The 17794-nt window shown below is 38.2% G+C and overlaps 2 protein-coding genes across 2 annotated transcripts; one reads left to right on the forward strand and one right to left on the reverse strand.

Annotated features, from left to right (window-relative positions):
* Window positions 1-632: 632 nt before the first annotated feature.
* Window positions 633-9210, reverse strand: ncdn (neurochondrin). Its single transcript, XM_084424071.1, has 7 exons — window positions 9106-9210; window positions 7994-8180; window positions 5306-6577; window positions 4099-4343; window positions 3377-3592; window positions 2547-2689; window positions 633-1194 (listed from the first exon to the last, which is right to left on the reverse strand). The coding sequence occupies exons 2-7, from the start codon at window positions 8165-8167 to the stop codon at window positions 767-769; spliced, it is 2478 nt and encodes an 825-aa protein (XP_084280197.1). The 5' UTR covers window positions 8168-8180; window positions 9106-9210; the 3' UTR covers window positions 633-766.
* Window positions 9211-9594: 384 nt separating this feature from the next.
* On the forward strand, window positions 9595-17251 carry LOC311300040 (mediator of RNA polymerase II transcription subunit 30). The gene is made up of 5 exons (XM_084424114.1): window positions 9595-9752; window positions 10375-10548; window positions 14000-14158; window positions 15228-15317; window positions 16769-17251. Exons 2-5 carry the CDS (start codon window positions 10375-10377, stop codon window positions 16862-16864), a joined length of 519 nt encoding a protein of 172 aa, XP_084280240.1. The 5' UTR covers window positions 9595-9752; the 3' UTR covers window positions 16865-17251.
* Window positions 17252-17794: the final 543 nt, after the last annotated feature.

Raw genomic sequence — 17794 nt, forward strand, 5'->3', positions numbered from 1 at the left:
CCAGAACTTTGCTGAAATGGCATGGCATTGACGCGTAATTGATTTTTCAAGCAGTAACAAACCAAAACATTGATCTAAATCAATTATTAATGTCAATTGTTTGACAAAAAATACTGTAAATTAGTGAAATATTATTCCAGTGTAAATCATCTGTTGTCTATGTGAATATACAGTAAAGTGTAATTTATTCCTGTGATCAAAGCTGAATGTTCAGCATCATTACTCCAGTCTTCAGTGTCACATGACCCTTCACACATCACTCTAATCACATTTATGACTATTATCAATGTTGTTCATTTTTATGTGGAAACTAAACAGGATTCTTTCACACAACAGGACCAAAAAAACTGCAAATATATATATATTTTTTAATTATAAACGTAATAGTGATTTTACCCTAAAATGTTCATGATTATTAATAAATCCATGTTGTGCAAATTTGATGATGACAGTGTGTTTCTAAATCATCCCCTGTCTGTTAGTGAGCGACTGTAGATTGCTGTGAGGACGCCACCTACTGGACACACAGGTCACTTACACATGACAGTCACTTCCAGGGACATTTCCATCAGGATTTGCTTCTGTACTCTACAAGCTGAGCTACTGGATCAAAACAATGCATAAAATAACACTTCAAAAGCAAAAATATTTTTATTCAATATTCTGGATATCCTTCGACCACAGAGTGTATGCGTCACAAATCCTTTGGCATTTTTAATATGACAAAGGCAAATATGTCGATACAGTAAGTGCTTATTATACAGTCTTATTGAACGTGTGTGTTGGACTCCAGCAGTGTTCTGCTGAGCCGAGGCATTCCCTGAGGAGACGCTGTGTTCCTGAGCAGCTCACGGATCTCCTCGAGACACGCCGGACTCTGCCGGGCCACGACACACAGAACCTCCTCCAGAACCTCATGAGAAGCTCGGTCCGAGAGACGCCCACCGGGTCCCAGCCGAGCGAAGAGGTTCTGGAGCCACCGCTCGTCCCGGATCAGGCTGGTTATCCAGGACTGGACCCGGACACAAGCGGCCAGAGCCTGCAGACTGAGCCTCCACAGCTCTCCGGTCTCTTCCCAGCACTCCTCCCACAGGACACTGATGCGGGCCGCTTCCCGGGCCGGTCCCGACTGCACCGCGCTCAGCAGGAAACACAGAGCCGAGGAGAAGAAGCGCCGCTGGCCCGGTTCAGGCTCTGCAGGGATTCGAGGAAACCATTAGGAATGGGTTTGGGATATTTGTGCATTTTCCATATTTTTATATTTCTAATACCTTTGCTGTAGTCTATTTATATAAATGTATAACTTAAAGTTACTTTTTATAAACTCTAATACTTGGTAAAATGTAGTCTTGTAGTATTTAAAATTTACATTAAATTTAAATAAATGTAATTTTTTTATTTTTTATTAACATTATCAGTCATAACCCAAATTAACAAGCAACAATAAGCAGGTTTTGGATATTTGTGCATTTTCCATATTTTTACATTTCTAATGCACTAATAATTTAATTACACTGTTAAAAGTAATCTTGTAGTTTTTAAACTTAAAAAAATATTTTAAATAAATTTCTTATTTCTAAATAAAATGTAAAAATAAAAATTTAAATAACTATTTATTGGTTATCAGTCATAACAAATTAACAAGCAACAATAAGCAGGTTTTGGATATTTGTGCATTTTCCATATTTTTATATTTCTAATACCTTTGCTGTAGTCTAACGCTCACTTAAAGTTACTTTTTATAAACACTAATAATTTAATAACACAGTTAAAATGTAATATTGTACTATTTAAAATATTTTTTTTTATTTCAAATTAAAATAGAAATACATTTCTAAATAAAATAAAATAATTTTAAATGACAAACATTTATCGGTTATCAGTCATAACCCAAATTTTCTTTTATCTTTTTACATTTTATATTATTATTATTATTTTATATTTTATTTATATTTGAATATTGTACCAGTATTTTATATATTTATATTTTACATTTCATATTTCATTCCTAAACACATTTTAAAGATGTATTCAGAGTCAAAACAAAATTCCTTTAATATTACTTACTACTAATTTCTGCTCTTATTGTAAATGTTTCATTGGTGAACATTCATAAAAAACAGAAACAGTTATATTCATATTCATAACATTCCTTCATAATGCATTAACTTGCTGTCTCTAAACATTTTCTTTTATATTTTGAATTAGATTTTATTTTTAAATGTTCTATTTTCATTTTAATTTTAGTTAGTTTTAGTAATTTTGTTATGCGTTTTTTGTATTTTTAAATGTTTTTTATTAAGATTTAGTCTTAATTTATTTTAGCACTTAAACTAAACAAAAATAAATAATGTTGGCTGAAATAAAATAAGTGTACTTTTTAATATTTTATTTTATTTCAAGTCATGACAATGCCCTTTTAAGGCTTTAACTAGTGAAATATGATCAACCTGCCAAGCAAACTTACCTTTTTACTTAAAACCTCTTTATGAAATTCATAATTGTTCAAATGAAATGGTACATCCCACTAACTGAGCCAACAGTACCTGTGGACGCGGACTTCAGTCGGCCAATCATGAGGCCCAGAGTGCAACAGTTTGCTGTGAAGACCAGGAGGCGTGGCTTATGAAGAAGAACAGGAAGTGCTTCGCTCAGCAGTTTCTCCAGAGCCACGAAACAAGGATCATTCCTGAGAGAGAGAGAGAGAGAGAGAGAGAGAGAGAGAGAGAGAGAGAGAGAGAGAGAGAGAGAGAGAGTGAGTGTGTATATAAATGTTAAAACACTGTGGTATCAAATGTTCACGCATGTTCTAATTTGTTACACTGTTCATTTAAATTTATGCTATAATATTTAAAGGTGCAGTGTGTAATTGTTAGCGGCATCTAGTGGTGAGGTTGTGAACTGCACCCAACAGAAGTTACGGTGGCCGACAGGAAGTGATGTCGTCGTCTGAGACAGCAGAGAGTAGCCAGTTCAGCAATGAGGCTTCTTTACAAAGATAAATTAAGAAATTAGGTTGACTTAATTATTCAGTAAAACGATGTTATTGTGAATATTATTGTCACTTGTTCATCATTGTGTCAGTGTTTTATTCGCTGACTTTAGCTGAAGCTTCTTATCATAAAGAACAACATAGTGAGGAAACGCGTTTGTCCGCTCAGGGCCACCGTAGAAACATGTTGATGTGAGCGGACCCGCGGTGTGTGTAGAGAGAAACGCCTCATTCTAAGCTAATAAACACATAACGCTTCATTGCGTAAGGTCTTTATTCACCACTGAAAACATAGTTATGATTATGATATTACATTTCTGTCAACAGATCCTCCTAATGTTACACACTGCACCTTTAAGTGAGCGAGTTCTGCTCTGTGCTTACCTGACTCGCTCTGGCTCTGTGATGGCGAAGTTGAGTAAAGCTGAACACGTGGTTTCGAGACTCGGGTCTCGGGTCACCGTCTTCCCGCTCTGACCTTTCAATGACCCCCAGCCTTTCCTCAGAAAACCCAGGAGCAGAGCTGGAGTCTCCAGAGAGAGAAGAACCCGTCGAGGCTCGTCTTCAGCCGAGAGGTGACACAGCGCTGGGAGAAGATATCTAGGAAAGAGCATTTAGTCGTGATGTTGTTTTCAGGCTCTAGAACAGGTTTTCCTGCTTGAATGTTGATTATTTTCCTCATATTCTCCATTGTTGCGGCTCCTCTCTTCCCAGTCTGTCAGTAACGCTCTGTTTACTTCCTGTCTCTATGAAGCCCCTCCTTCTGAAAAGCACACTGTGCTCTGATTGGTCGGCTGGAGCAGTGTGTTGTGATTGGTCGAGCGCTTCGAGTGTGTTTGGGAAATGTCCCGCCCCTTACCATAACCGCCAGTTTAACACACTACTAACTAACTCAACCAGGCCCGCCCCTTTATTCTGCACATTAATTATTATAATGAGGAATATTGAGACGTGTTCGTTCCCGGAAGAAACTCAAGACTACAATGGAGGCGTTTCAGGAGTTCAGGAACACTGACACTGATATAGAGAAGAGCTGGAGCTTCTTCATCCTCAAACAGATGAAGATGGAAATAGCATAATTTAAAGAAAAGGCTTATCTCTCTTACCTAAGAGCAGCGTCTCTACTCCAGGTCGCGTCATGTGATCTGTTGCTCATGGACATCTTTGACATCCAATCAGAAAGCCCCTTTCCTTCCCCCCCTCCCTCAAAGTGACTTTTCGCATAGCCAATGAGGAAAGGCAGGAGCTCAATGACATCGTCCTTCAGACATGCGGTTTCCTCAGCAAGCCAAGCACAGAGCGAGCGGAACGTGGCGAACAGAAACGGCTCGTCGTAGGCGCTCTCTTCCACCTGAACGAGACACATTAAGAAGAGCTTTTCATTTTATAACACGAAAACATGCTATAAAAGTACATTTCCATTCAATTTAACACAGTATATTCTTCAAACTAAATTCTAATAATTTTATAATAACATGAAGACATTTTAAGTACATTCCCATTCAAAATTCAAATAATTGTATAACATGAAAACATTTTATTAAAGTACATTTCCATTCAATTAAACAGAATATTCTTCAAACTAAATTCTAGTAATATATATGGTTAACACTTTATTTTAAGGTGACGTAGTACTTCCTATTGTAATAATTACAAAGAAACTAACCCTAAACCAAAGTAGTAAGTATATGTAGTTAATTCATTAATGGTTAAGCAAATTAATTATTTGAGTAAGTACAATAATAAGTCTCCTTCAAATAAAGTGCAACCTTATACAGCATGTACTCTACCATTCAAAGGTTGGGGTTTTTAATGGAAAGAAATTAATACTTTTATTTAGCAAGGATGCATTAAATTGATCAAAAGTGACAGTAAAGGTATTTATAATGTCACAAAAGATTTCCATTTTTAAATAAATTCTGTTCTTTTGAAATGTATTCATCAAAGAATCATGAAAACACACATATGATGCAGCAGCACGACAGTTTCCAACACTGATAATAATCATAAATGTTTCTTGAGCATCAAATCCTCATATTAGAGTGATGTGTGAAGGATCATGTGACACTGAAGACTGGAGTAATGATGCTGAACATTCAGCTTTGATCACAGGAATAAATTACACTTTACTGCATATTCACATAGAGAACAGCTGATTTACACTGGAATAATATTTCACAATTTTTACTGTATTTTTGATCACATAAATGCAGCCTTGCTGAGCAGAAGAGACTCTTTTAAACACATTAAAAAAATCTCCCTGACCCCAAACTTTTGAACGATGACATGCATGTTTAACCCTTGCATTCCCACCTGTTTCAGATAGTACATCTCAGCAGAGAAGGCCTCCTTCAGAACTCCTAAGACCTGCCGGCTCTGTTGAAGACTCAGGCCAGCGATGGCCGTCAGTGGCGGGGCAGGACTCGGCGGCGCCCCCTGTGGCGGGGCAGGATTTGAGGGGGCAGGACTCGGCGGCGCCCCCTGTGGCGGGGCAGGACTCGAGGGGGCAGGAGTCAGTGGCGCCCCCTGTGGCGGGGCAGGATTTAAGGGGGCAGGACTTGACGGCGCCCCCTGTGGCGGGTCAGGATTTGAGGGGGCAGGACTCGACGGCGCCCCCTGGCTGCAGGCCTGCTCCATCGCCGCCTCCATGATGCGATAGCACGCGGTGAGCGTGTGCTGGAGCTGCGGGTCGATCTCAGTTCCCGGCGACTCTTCTAAACCCATCCTCACCTCCACACACGCCCGGTTCACCAGCAAACAGCAGAACTTAGGCGGCCCCGTTGACTCCCATCCGAACAGATCCAGAAGGCAGGCGGATGCCACTAAAACCGGGCCTAAATGCTCCTTACTGATTTTTCCCTGAACCAAAGGCCGGAGCGAGCCCCATAGATGACCCACAATCTCCTTAAGCACCTGGTTTTCCGACTCGATCCCAGGAGGCGGGAGAAACAGTGGGATATTTGTGCACATCGTTAATCGGGCTTGTTTGGAAGCTTGGGAGAAGTTTTCCGAGACGATACCCAACAGCGAGAGCAGATCAGACGAGTGTTTATCCCAAGCTCGCAGTCTTGCGCTGGAAGATAACATGAGTCCCAATAACGGAAGCCCTTTTTCGTGGCTAAGAGTTTGATTTTTGAGTACGGCTCGGGTTAGAGCCGGAATGGCTCCGCGTGTGAGAAGCTGATCGGGACCTTGCGGTAAAGCACATACAGCGCTTAATACCTGGTAGCAGTCGCAAGCTAACGCCTCATCAAGGGTGTTCTGGGAATCTGTAGTACTCTGGGATCCGGAGACGCTCTTGGATTCATTTGTTTTCTCGGTCCGGGTGGGTCCGTTCTCCACAACGCTCAGGATCAGAGGGATTGTACTGAGAAGCTGTGGATGCGCGACCATGCTAGCGTCCGTGCTAAGAGCCGCCAGTAGAGCCGAGCCCAGAGAGATCAGGTCCTGCGGGGGTAACCCGGACCCGTCTTCACCCCGGAACGCTGTGACCAGAAGACGTGCGGGAAGATTCAGGCCGACCGCTTCGAAGATCCGATGGAGAGTCCCGGAGTCCAGCTGTCCGGCCGGACACAAGCGCGTGATCTAAACGCACAAGAGAAAAATACTTATGTTTCCATTCAAAGTTGTGAATTTAAACCCTCATCCTTCCCTCGGGTCATTCTGACCCGGAATTAATCTTTAATTCATCTGAGGGGTCCAAGATTCTAAAACTTTTCTCTCACTTGAACCACGAATACACAAAAAAATAAATAATTTGAATGGATTCGAGGAGTTTTGTGGCTGAAGTTTAAAAGAAGTAACAAATCCTTCCCTCGCGGATCAATTTAGGAATGAATGGGATGCGAGGAATGCTTCAGTACACATAGAAAACCTAATAATGCTCAAAATTCAAACTAAAAATGCTAAAACTTTACCAAAAAATTATTTTATAATGTCTACATGTGTATCTGAATGCAGACTGAAGAGAACTGGCTTTAGGACCCAGAGGAACAGCTCATTTGCTCCATATAGAGATATAAGGCCATCTAGAGTCATGAAATATCATCTTATATTATTATTTATTTCCACAAGAGCAAAGACACACAATGTAAGATATTTTGAGCTGAATTAAAAGGGTTATGCATGAAATTGTGAGTTATTTTGAAATTAAGTTGAATGCGAGGAATGTGCTTAAATTACTATTTATTTATTATTTATTGATCAAATCTAGTATTTTAAAGGTAAATAAAAATAATAATAATAACAATAAATCTCCACAAAAAAATAAATGCTTTAAAAATTTTTTTTTAAAAAAAATATTATCAAAATGAAATAAAATAGGCTTTCTGGACAAAAAACAAACAAAAAAAAGCATAATTTTAGGGCTTCGGGTCATTTTGACCCGCGAGGGAAAGTGCGAGATAAGGATGAGGGTTAACTTTGGAATATCACATAAAACATTTGAAAATAAAGCAGCATTTCCATCCCATGTGTTCAAGAAGACAAAATCATGTTGCTGCAATCGGGCTCTTTTATTCCACCAATGAGAGCGCGGAGGACCAAACGTTCTCTTGCATTCGGATGCTGGAGTTTGGGAAATGTTTATGCATGTGTTAATTACTATCTTTAAAGCATGAAAGGGAAGTTGCACTAGTTTTCCCCATATGTCATATATCGAGTGAAACGCTTCATGAACAAGAACAAATGTGGGCGGGGCTTGATTGTGTCTGTGGGGAATTGATTGGATGGTTGTGGTTTGCTATTGGCTGATCTAATGTGAGTGACAGCTAGCCCCGCCCACATCATCACAAAAGAGAAGGCACATGAATTTAAAACAATAATGATGTGCACCGATAATGTAATGCAATCAATGTTACATTAAATAATAGTCATTTTGATTTCATGGTGACTTTATATTAAATGGTGTGAAATGGTCACATATATCAGCCATTGGCCACCAGAATAAAACCAATGCCGGTCGATCACTGATGTGGATGAAGAGGATAAGCTGTTGTTTACCAGGAGCAGCGCTGCTAAAACGTGGCTGTCGTTCTTGGCATGAGTGAGAGTGTGCAGACAGCGCTCCAGAACCTCGCTCTGAGACCGAGACAGGCCACAACCGGACCCTTCCAGTGCTTTCGGACCCGCACCGGCCCGAGTCTGCGGGTCGAGATGACACCCGTTCTCTGCCATCTTCTGCTCCAACCTGTGAACAACCATTAACACCAGAAGATATGCTGTTAGTAACTACTTCAGATACTAGTCCATGTGTATAAGCCTATGGTGCTTTAACACGTCAGATTCAGGACTGAAAAATGCCTGCGTCATATTCTCATAACAGGTGAGCAGGTTTAAGAGTTCACCTCAGGTTAAATCAGGCATTAAAAGAAAGAAAATGATAATAGAAAGTTGGAATTACGACAAAAATTTGAAATGATGACATACTAAATCGAAATTATGACAATTATGACCCTAAACCAAAATGATTACATTAAAGTCTTAATTAATTCATTAAAAAGTCGAAATTGTTCTATACTGAATCAAAAGTATGACACAAAAAGTCGAAATTGACATACTAAATCAAAATTATGACATAAAAATGACGACATAAAAAGTCTAAATAATGACATACAAAATCAGAATTGACTTAAAAAGTAAATTATAACATCAAAAGGTCGACATTATGACATGCTAAATCGAAATTATGACATTAAAAAGTCGAAATTACGACATACTCCGTCGATATTATTACTCAACAAGTCATTATGATAAAGGTCACCATTTCGATTTTTTTTAAAGGTCGTAATTATGACTTAATATATCAGAATTTCACCTAAGCATGTTATAAATTCGACTTGATCTCATTATTTCGACTTTTATCTCATAATGACTTAGTATTTTGAGTTTTTCATAATTTCGATTTATGACTCAATTAGCAGGTTATTAACAGGTTTAAGAGTTTACATCAGGTTATCACAGAGCTGTAAAGGCAAATGACGGTTGTTTATGTTATTATTATTGAATTATAAAGAGCTAATACGATAAGAGTCGACTGAGTGGCGAGCACACATAAAGCTAAACATATTTTAAAACCATATTCAACACATATGTATGCTTTAAATTATACTTACTTGAGTAAATCAAATCAAAAAGCCAGAAATTCATACCATATGCATGAACGAGGCAGGATTACCGCTAACACACGTTGAAGCTACGTGGTGGAGACGGAAAACCTCGCGAGACATAACGAGACTACGCGATTTCAAAATAATAGTATACGGTAAAGCAAATGTGTGCACATGATTTTGCACATAATATTCAGAATTGTGGATTACCAACATTAGAAATGAAAAATCTCATTATCATTATGTTGTATTATAATACAAATATTAACATTAATAGTACCACAAATATAAAACATAGGATAAAATAAATATTAATTAATTAATTAAATAAACTAAAAATAAATATTAATTCATTACTTAATAAAACGTTTAATACATTTAAAAAGAGGGAGAGTGATTTTTCAAGGAAAAAACGTTTAAATATGTCATTTTAGTGATCAAAGATTAGTTTTAAGGGATACAATTGACTACAGGGGGACTTTAAACGTATCTCAGGAAACAGGAAATGACGCAATAAGTGATGGCTGACGCTCATCTGTTTGAAACTGAATGCGAGCGAGTGCAGAAGTCCCGCATTCATTTTTAGCAGTTTTTATTGTTAATAACGCAACAAATAAACTACCCAAGCAGCAGGAGCAACGTCAATACACTCAGTGAGTTTCTACACACAGTTTGTGTTCCGAATTTGAAGCGCTGAACTCTGTGTTATGTTTATCCATTCATAAACAAGCGCCATTGTGTGTCTGGTTTCCTCAGAAAAGACGAAATTATGACACTAAACCAAAATTATTTTATTAAAGGCATAATTATTACATTAAAAAGTCGAAATTATTCTATACTAAATCAAAAGTATGACACAAAAAGTCGAAATTGACATACTAAATAAATATTCTGACATAAAAAGTCTAAATAATTACACACTAAATCAAAATTGGCTTAAAAAGTAAATTATAAAATCAAAAGGTCGACATTATGACATTCTAAATCGAGATTATGGCATTAAAAAGTCGAAATTACAACATAACGTTATTCGAAGTCATTATGATTAAATGAGTCACGATTTCAATTTTTGAGGTCGTAATTATCACTTAATATGTCAGAATTTCGCGTAAGTATGTTATAAATTCGATTTGATCTCATAATGATTTAATATATGACTAAATTAGCAGGTTAACATGTTTAAGAGTTCACGTCAGGTTTAATTACAGAGCTGTAAAGGCAAACGACGGTTGTTTATGTTATTGTTATTGAATCTGAAGCGCTCTCTGTGTGCAGATGTCCACTGCGGTCCCTCAGAAGGGCCCGGGGCCCGGTGTGGGTCTGCCTGGCCCTCAGCAGCAGCAGCTGAGAGAGATCTCACCTGTGTACCTGTGTCGCATCGGGCAGGAGACCGTGCAGGACATCGTCACGCGCACCATGGAGATCTTCCAGATCACTCGCGCCACTCAGGTGAGAAGAACCCAAGACACTCACCTGAGACTCACTCATCAGACCATGAGGACATCAAGACTATCACTGACACACAAGAGAAATAGCATGCTTTCATATTACTATGACATTTTAAATTAATAAGAAGAGAAATTATGACATACTACATACATATGTACAACTACATACATAACATTTCCATTGTTATGCTGATGACACTCAAATATATATTTCATCACGGCCAGATGAAAACGATAAATTATCCAAATTGACAGAGTGTGTTAAAGATATAAAAGATTGGATGACGCGTAATTTTCTTTTATTAAATCCAGACAAAACAGAGGTACTACTTATCGGTTCAAAAAACCGCCCACAAAACCTCTCGCAATACAACTTTAATATAGTAGGATGTCCTGTTACTTTATCCTCTACAGTAAAAGACCTGGGTGTTATACTCGATTGCAACCTGTCTTTCAAAAATCATATTTCATATGTTACAAAAACCGCCTTTTTCCACCTTAGAAACATTGCTAAGCTACGTAATATGCTATCAGTTTCTGATGCAGAAAAGTTAGTTCATGCATTCATGACCTCGAGACTAGATTACTGTAATGCTTTATTAGCCGGTTGTCCTGCATCCTCAATTAACAAGCTACAGTTAGTCCAAAATGCCGCCGCTAGAGTTCTTACTAGATCAAGAAAATATGATCATATAACACCGATTTTATCATCACTGCATTGGTTACCTATAAAGTTCCGTATTAATTACAAGGTATTGCTACTGACTTATAAAGCCCTAAACGGCTTAGCTCCAGTCTATTTAACGGATCTTCTATCGCCCTATAATCCATCGCGCTCTTTAAGATCACTAAATTCAAGGCTTTTGGTCATACCTAGGATATCCAGAACCACCAAAGGAGGGAGAGCATTTTCACATTTAGCTCCAAAACTCTGGAATAGCCTTCCTGATACTGTTCGTTGCTCAGACTCGCTCTCCCAGTTTAAAACTAGATTAAAGTCGCATCTCTTCAGCCAGGCATTCATATAATATTTTTAATCTTACAGTCCAAATTACAATCCGGCCTCTAGTTAATAAACGCCAGAGGAGAACTGGCCCCCGACTGAGCCTGGGTTCTCCCAAGGTTTTTTTTTCTCCATTGGGTCACCTGATGGAGTTTTAGGACACTATTAGGTCACTTGATGGAGTTTTTCGGTTCCTTGCCACTGTTGCCTTTGGCTTGCTCAGTTGGGGATATTCTGGATATCTAATTTGATTTTATCAATAAATTCCACTAGAAACAAACCTTGTTGTATTATTTTAATTTAATACTGTGAAGCTGCTTTGATACAATCTGTATTGTGAAAAGCGCTATACAAATATACTTGACTTGACTTGACTTGACTTGACTACATCGAATTTATGACTTAAAAAGTCGAAATATGAAAAAATATGCAATCAAAATTATATTAAAAGTCATTATTATAACATTAAAAATTCAAAAAAGTTATAATTATGACTATCAAAATGGGTAAAAAGGGTCATAATTTTAACGTTAAAAAGTTGAAAATGACAGAAAACTTGAATTTATGACATACATCGAAATTGACTATAATTCGAAATTATGATTTACAAAATCAAAATTAAGTCATAATTATAACATCAAAGTCAAAATTGACAAAAAGTTAGAAATTATGACAAATAAAATTTTGATATTAAAAAGTCATTGACACGAAATCGAAATTGACTTAAAGTCATAATTGACAAAAAATATTATAATTATAATAAAAAATTAATTCACATATCAAATCAAAATGATGATATTGAAGTCAAAATGATGACAACATTTTTTGAAATTGATATTTTTTGAAATTGATATAATAAATTGAAATCATGATATTAAAAAGTACATATAAAAGTCAAAATTGACAATTAATTGATATGAAAAGTCATTATAACATTAAATAATCTAAATTTTATTGACAGTCAAAATTATGAGCTAAAAAGTCATTCATCGAAATGAGAATTCAAAATAATGAGAGAGTTGAAAACTACACAAAGCTACACACACACACACACACACACACACACACACACACACACACACACAAGCTCTTGAAGCTCCGCCCCCTGTGCTGGGAGCAGCAGCTCATTTGCATTTAAAGGGACACACAGAAAAACGGCGCGTTTTTGCTCACCCTCAAAAAGTGACAATTTAAACATGCTATAAAAATATCTGTGGGGTATTTTGAGCTAAAACTTCACACACACACTCTGGGGACATCAGAGACTTATTTATCATCTTGTTAAAAGAGGCATTACACCACCCCTTTAAAGTAACAACATGTAGTTTTTCAACCTTCATAATATATTTCCAAGACCCTTGTGATGGTACATCGACTTACAATAGGTTGAATGACACGTCTGCCAGAGCCTGACGGGGTCTGTATCGCTTTTACTGGCACTATGTAACTTCGGGGTGCGGGTAGTAACCAGAGCTCAAAAAGAACTACAAAATTCGACTGCTTTACGGCATACGTCACTTCCTCAAATTCGGCCGTGACAGGCCAACCAGCGCGTTTGTTTTCGTGCGTGTGTTTTCGTCATGGCTGAAGCAGCAGCGAAACGTAAGAAGTCCAAGGTTTGAGTCGGAGTAGAGTCGGAAGAGGGAAAGGGAGAGTGATAAACTGAAAGGCAAAACGAGGATCAATATTGGTCGAGCGTTTGCTCGCTGGCGCGAGCTTATCGTCAGACCGATGCTGACTTGGCCGTCATGCTGTTGAACTAGTAAGTAAATTGCTTGCATACTATCTTTAGTTTTTCTAATCTGTTGTCTGCCTGGCTACGTTACGGAAACTATCTGGTCCTCCATTTATCTTCATGAATCAGCTAACGTTAGTAGATGAGCAAATTATCAACATGCTAGTTTTAGATGGTTAGGATGCTATCGCTATCATTCTCGTTCAGATTTGAGCATTGCAATCGACATGCAAATCGCAAATGTTTGAGTTAAAATGTTTAGTCTACTAAACATGTATAAATTATGAAAGGAGGAAGATTAATAATATTATCATTGCCCATATGAAAAAAACCTGCATGCTTCATATACAGTAACAGCCCGTTCTCATCCCAAGTCGTCATATACTGACGCTTTCAAATTTCCTTCAATATCTGACGCACAAAGCACCCTTTAGCCTCCATATGAGACGCATAACCCTACCACAGACCTAAATCTACCCATAACCGAAGCGTCTCATATTGACGCTAAAAGGGTGCTTTGTGCGTCGGATATTGAAGAATGTTTGAAAGTGACGATTTGGGGATGAGAATGCGTTGACAGTAACCGTAAATCATTTTACGACAGCGGTAATGGACAATTCCGCTTCCAACCTGTAGGGCGACCGCAGAGGAAAAGTTCCATGTTGTTGCTTTAAACTGTGGGAAACAGATGTACTGGAGCTGTGTTTCTCTTAGCTTCCCAACGGAGTGACGCAGAGTCAGGCTGCGTATCAGGATCGCTTCGGGAAGCTTCAGGAACACCTGCGTCAGCTGACTCTTCTCTTCCGGAAGCTGCGTCTGCTGTACGAGCGCTGTGTGGAGATGACCCCTGAACTCCAGGAGTCTCCGGCTGAGGTCAGTCTGACTGAACATGATGATTGATGCACAAAATCGAGCACCAAACACAAACGAACGGCCAGAACGCATTAAAAGTTTTCTGTCTTCAGTTAAAACGGTGTTGTGTGTGTATATAGTTAATAACTAATGTTAATAACTAATGATCTTTACAACGGAAGTGAATCAATCAATCAAAACTAACTTTAGCTGGACAATAACTTTATTCTAGAGCTGCTGTAAAGCCTAAACAATCTGTTACTGTAATTTTCTATTAATTTATCACTGTAAAGCTGCTTTGAAATAATCTGTTGTTAAAGCGCTGTATAAATGAAGGTGACTTGACATCATTCTGATAAACACTTGATCTGATTAGCCTCATAATTCATTTAAAACATCTTATTTTAATTATTATTACTGTTATTATATATTAGTAAACTATTTTTATTATTATATAGTATTTTAGATGCCATCTGCATTATCAAAATCAAAGAATGGATTTAAAATTTATTGCATTTAATTTATAGTTTAACCCTGAAAAAATATTTTAATATACATTTTATGATTTGTATCATATTTGATCCATCAAATCCATTTTTATGTCTCATATAGTCTGATATAGTGAGAATATGGAGGAAAAAACAGCTCAATTTTAATCAGACACTCACAAATATGCAGTTTGCTGCAGATGCTGATATTTATATGAACAAAAATTATATTATCAATATAATATGTGCCAATAATCTGTCTTAGTAAAATTATATTTAAATGTTTAGTTTTATGATCAAAGCTCTGTAGTTTTAAAACATATTATGCAATACAGTAATGCCTTCCTCAAAGCCTAACGATCATATTTGATTCTTTATTTTTCTACTTATTCTGCTAATGTAATTAAATATCTGTAATTTGCAGTTAAATAAGTTAAAAAAGAAAGTAAAATGGAGTAAACTTTGGTCTCAGACTTTTGTTCCCAGCTGTATTGATCAGGATAACGCAGTTAGATTAAATGTATTGATCAAAATTAATCTCACGACTTTTTAAATTCTGTGTGAAGACCGATATGATCAATAATGCGTATGCTCTCCTCCAGCTGGTCCCGTTTGTGTCGGAGGAGACGGAAGCCGTGAGGATGGAGACCTGCAGCCCAGCCGTGATTCAGGAGAGACGAGAAGTTCTAGAGGTTTGACCATCATTACCGTCTCTGAACACACTAGTGCACTGCAATATAAGGAAAACGTTCCTAAGGGAACCATCAGTTCCTGGTAGGGCTGACCGGACTCGAGACCGCTTTTCTATGGTCTCGGACTCGCTGGCATTCGGACTCGGATTTATCTCGGTCTCGGCCACTGGTCTTGCCAAATATGGCTTTTGGTCTCGACCGAGTCCAGGTGTCTTTATTATGTTCCCAGTAAGCACACAAACGTCGCCGCGATATTAAAACAAAATATTATTGGAGAGAAAGTGAAACACTGGCCACCTAATAACTAGCGATGGGCATTTCGGCTCTTTTTCGTGAGTCGGCTCGTTTGACTCACAAGCGGCTCTTTAAAAAAATAAATGTTTAAATAAACTCGCTGAAAGTCCGCTAGTGCAACGTGAATATTCACATTTTTAATTGCCCATAACAACCCGAAAACTTGCCTGCTTGCCTTACACATCTAATTAATGGGCAAAGTTTTCTGACTTTTTTTCTTACCTTTTTTTGTGTGTGTGTGTGTGTGTTATTGAGCTTGTAGAAGTTTAGCTCTTGCGTTCTTCTGAACATCTCGCTGAATGACATCTGAACATTGCCCGATGTCATTTCTGAGTCATATCACTCCATAATCTGCCTCTCTTTTAAATGCCTATTCCACGAGTGGTAAACTGCAATGACTGGCTGTTTTAAAATATAGCTAATATCGAAACACAATAACCCAGGCAGTCTCACCTACGAGACGTTTAGGCCTCCTCCAATAGCACTGACAGCTGGGCTCATAGCAATACATCACACTTTCCCTTTCAGACCTAACAAGGCACCGCAGCTTTTCTCAGCGGCGTCAAAATAAAAGTCCCATGTCTTACATCACTCCAGAGTTCCTACTGCCGGTGCGAATGGACCCAGGAAAACGTTCCTAAGGGAACCATTAGTTCTCGGGGAACCGTCCTGATGGCCAGTTCCTATAACTGAGTTCCTAGAACTACCCTGTGCGAAAGCCCCTATTCATTGCCATCTCTGAACACACTAGTGCACTGCAATACATCACACTTTTCCTTTGTTTTGGTTTTAAACGTGCATATAACCACGGGTGAACCAGCTGTGGATTAAATCCATGAGCTCCAGGAATTACACTTTTACATTTACATTTACATTTATTCATTTAGCTGACGCTTTTATCCAAAGCGACTTACAATTGCTATATATGTCAGAGGTCGCACGCCTCTGGAGCAACTAGGGGTTAAGTGTCTTGCTCAGGGACACATTGGTGTCTCACAGTGGATTCGAACCCGGGTCTCTCACACCAAAGGCATGTGTCTTATCCATTGCGCCACTACCACCTACCACCACTTTTGTAACATTATACATGTTTACTGTCACTTTTGATCAATTCAATGCATCCTTGCTGAATAAAAGTATTCATTTATTTTAAACAGAAAGTGAGGCAGAAGAACCAGGAGATGAAGGTGCTGATGGACCAGATGAGGAACCTCCTGTGGGACGTCAATGCCATGCTCACCATGAGGAAATGACCACGCTTCCTATTAAACACCTGACCATCTTCAGTCAAGACTGTGTTTCGTTCACGGCTCGTTCATCTGGACAGAGGAGATCAGACTCATTTACGGTGTTAAATCCCAATGCTCGGATTAATAACAGCTTTATCAAAGCACTGAATTAGCATCAGTTTGAGTAAGTAATGTCAAAGCCATGCTGATGATGTTTGCACGAGGTAAATAATAATGCTTAAACTATGGTGTTTTCAGTGATGTGTGTCACACTCTTGCCCCTCAGGTAGTGTGTGTGTGTGTGTGTGTGTTTTCCTGAGCTCTGCATTACACTCCTGATATCTGCCTTCTGGGTGAAGAAGCATCAATTTTTTTTTTTTTTTTTTATACAAATATACAAAATTTAAACAACTTATTTGTCTCTTGTTATTTCTTTCAGGAAATACTGAACAAAAATCACATCCAGATTTCTTACCAATTGGATAATTATTGTATTAGTATTAGTTGCCACTACATGGAACATTTGCAATACTGTCTGGGTGTCTATAGTCTGGATGGCTTATATTTATATTTAAATCTTTTTAATAATTTACATGATAATAACCCCGCTCACCAGTTGCAGAATGACTGCTAAAGTCACAGTACTGGGTGTTTACCAGCAGATGGAGTCATTGTGATGTTGTTTCTCAAACTGCTCCACATTTTTCTCTTTGTTTGACTGGGACAAATACCTGGCAACCCATCAGTGCAGCTCCTCTTTTAGCAGAATTCAGTGAGGAGTGAGAACACGTGGATACCAGCTCTTCAAATGCTAACTATTCATTTAAAAAAGATTTCCTGCTCTATCCCTTAATAATGCTGTGAGTATGAAGAGGAGCTTGATCATTAGTGCATCGACGAGGTTTGCCCTGGGCAGAGAGTGTATGACGGTGTGTGAGCAGGTAATCAGAAGTG

Source organism: Rutilus rutilus (assembly GCF_951802725.1).
Source record: "Rutilus rutilus genome assembly, chromosome: 11".
Classification (NCBI taxonomy): Eukaryota; Metazoa; Chordata; class Actinopteri; order Cypriniformes; family Leuciscidae; genus Rutilus; species Rutilus rutilus.

Bases quoted from the DNA above. Each gene is read 5' to 3' on its own strand.
- LOC311300040 (XM_084424114.1), top strand. From the start codon at position 10,375: ATGTCCACTGCGGTCCCTCAGAAGGGCCCGGGGCCCGGTGTGGGTCTG. The intron at 10,549-13,999 runs GTGAGAAGAACC...TGTTTCTCTTAG, and splicing joins AGATCACTCGCGCCACTCAG to CTTCCCAACGGAGTGACGCA. The intron at 14,159-15,227 runs GTCAGTCTGACT...GCTCTCCTCCAG, and splicing joins TCCAGGAGTCTCCGGCTGAG to CTGGTCCCGTTTGTGTCGGA.
- ncdn (XM_084424071.1), bottom strand. From the start codon at position 8,167: ATGGCAGAGAACGGGTGTCATCTCGACCCGCAGACTCGGGCCGGTGCG. The intron at 4,344-5,305 runs GTGGGAATGCAA...TGTCTCGTTCAG, and splicing joins AGATGTACTATCTGAAACAG to GTGGAAGAGAGCGCCTACGA. The intron at 2,690-3,376 runs GTAAGCACAGAG...TCTCTCTCTCAG, and splicing joins ACAGAGCCAGAGCGAGTCAG to GAATGATCCTTGTTTCGTGG.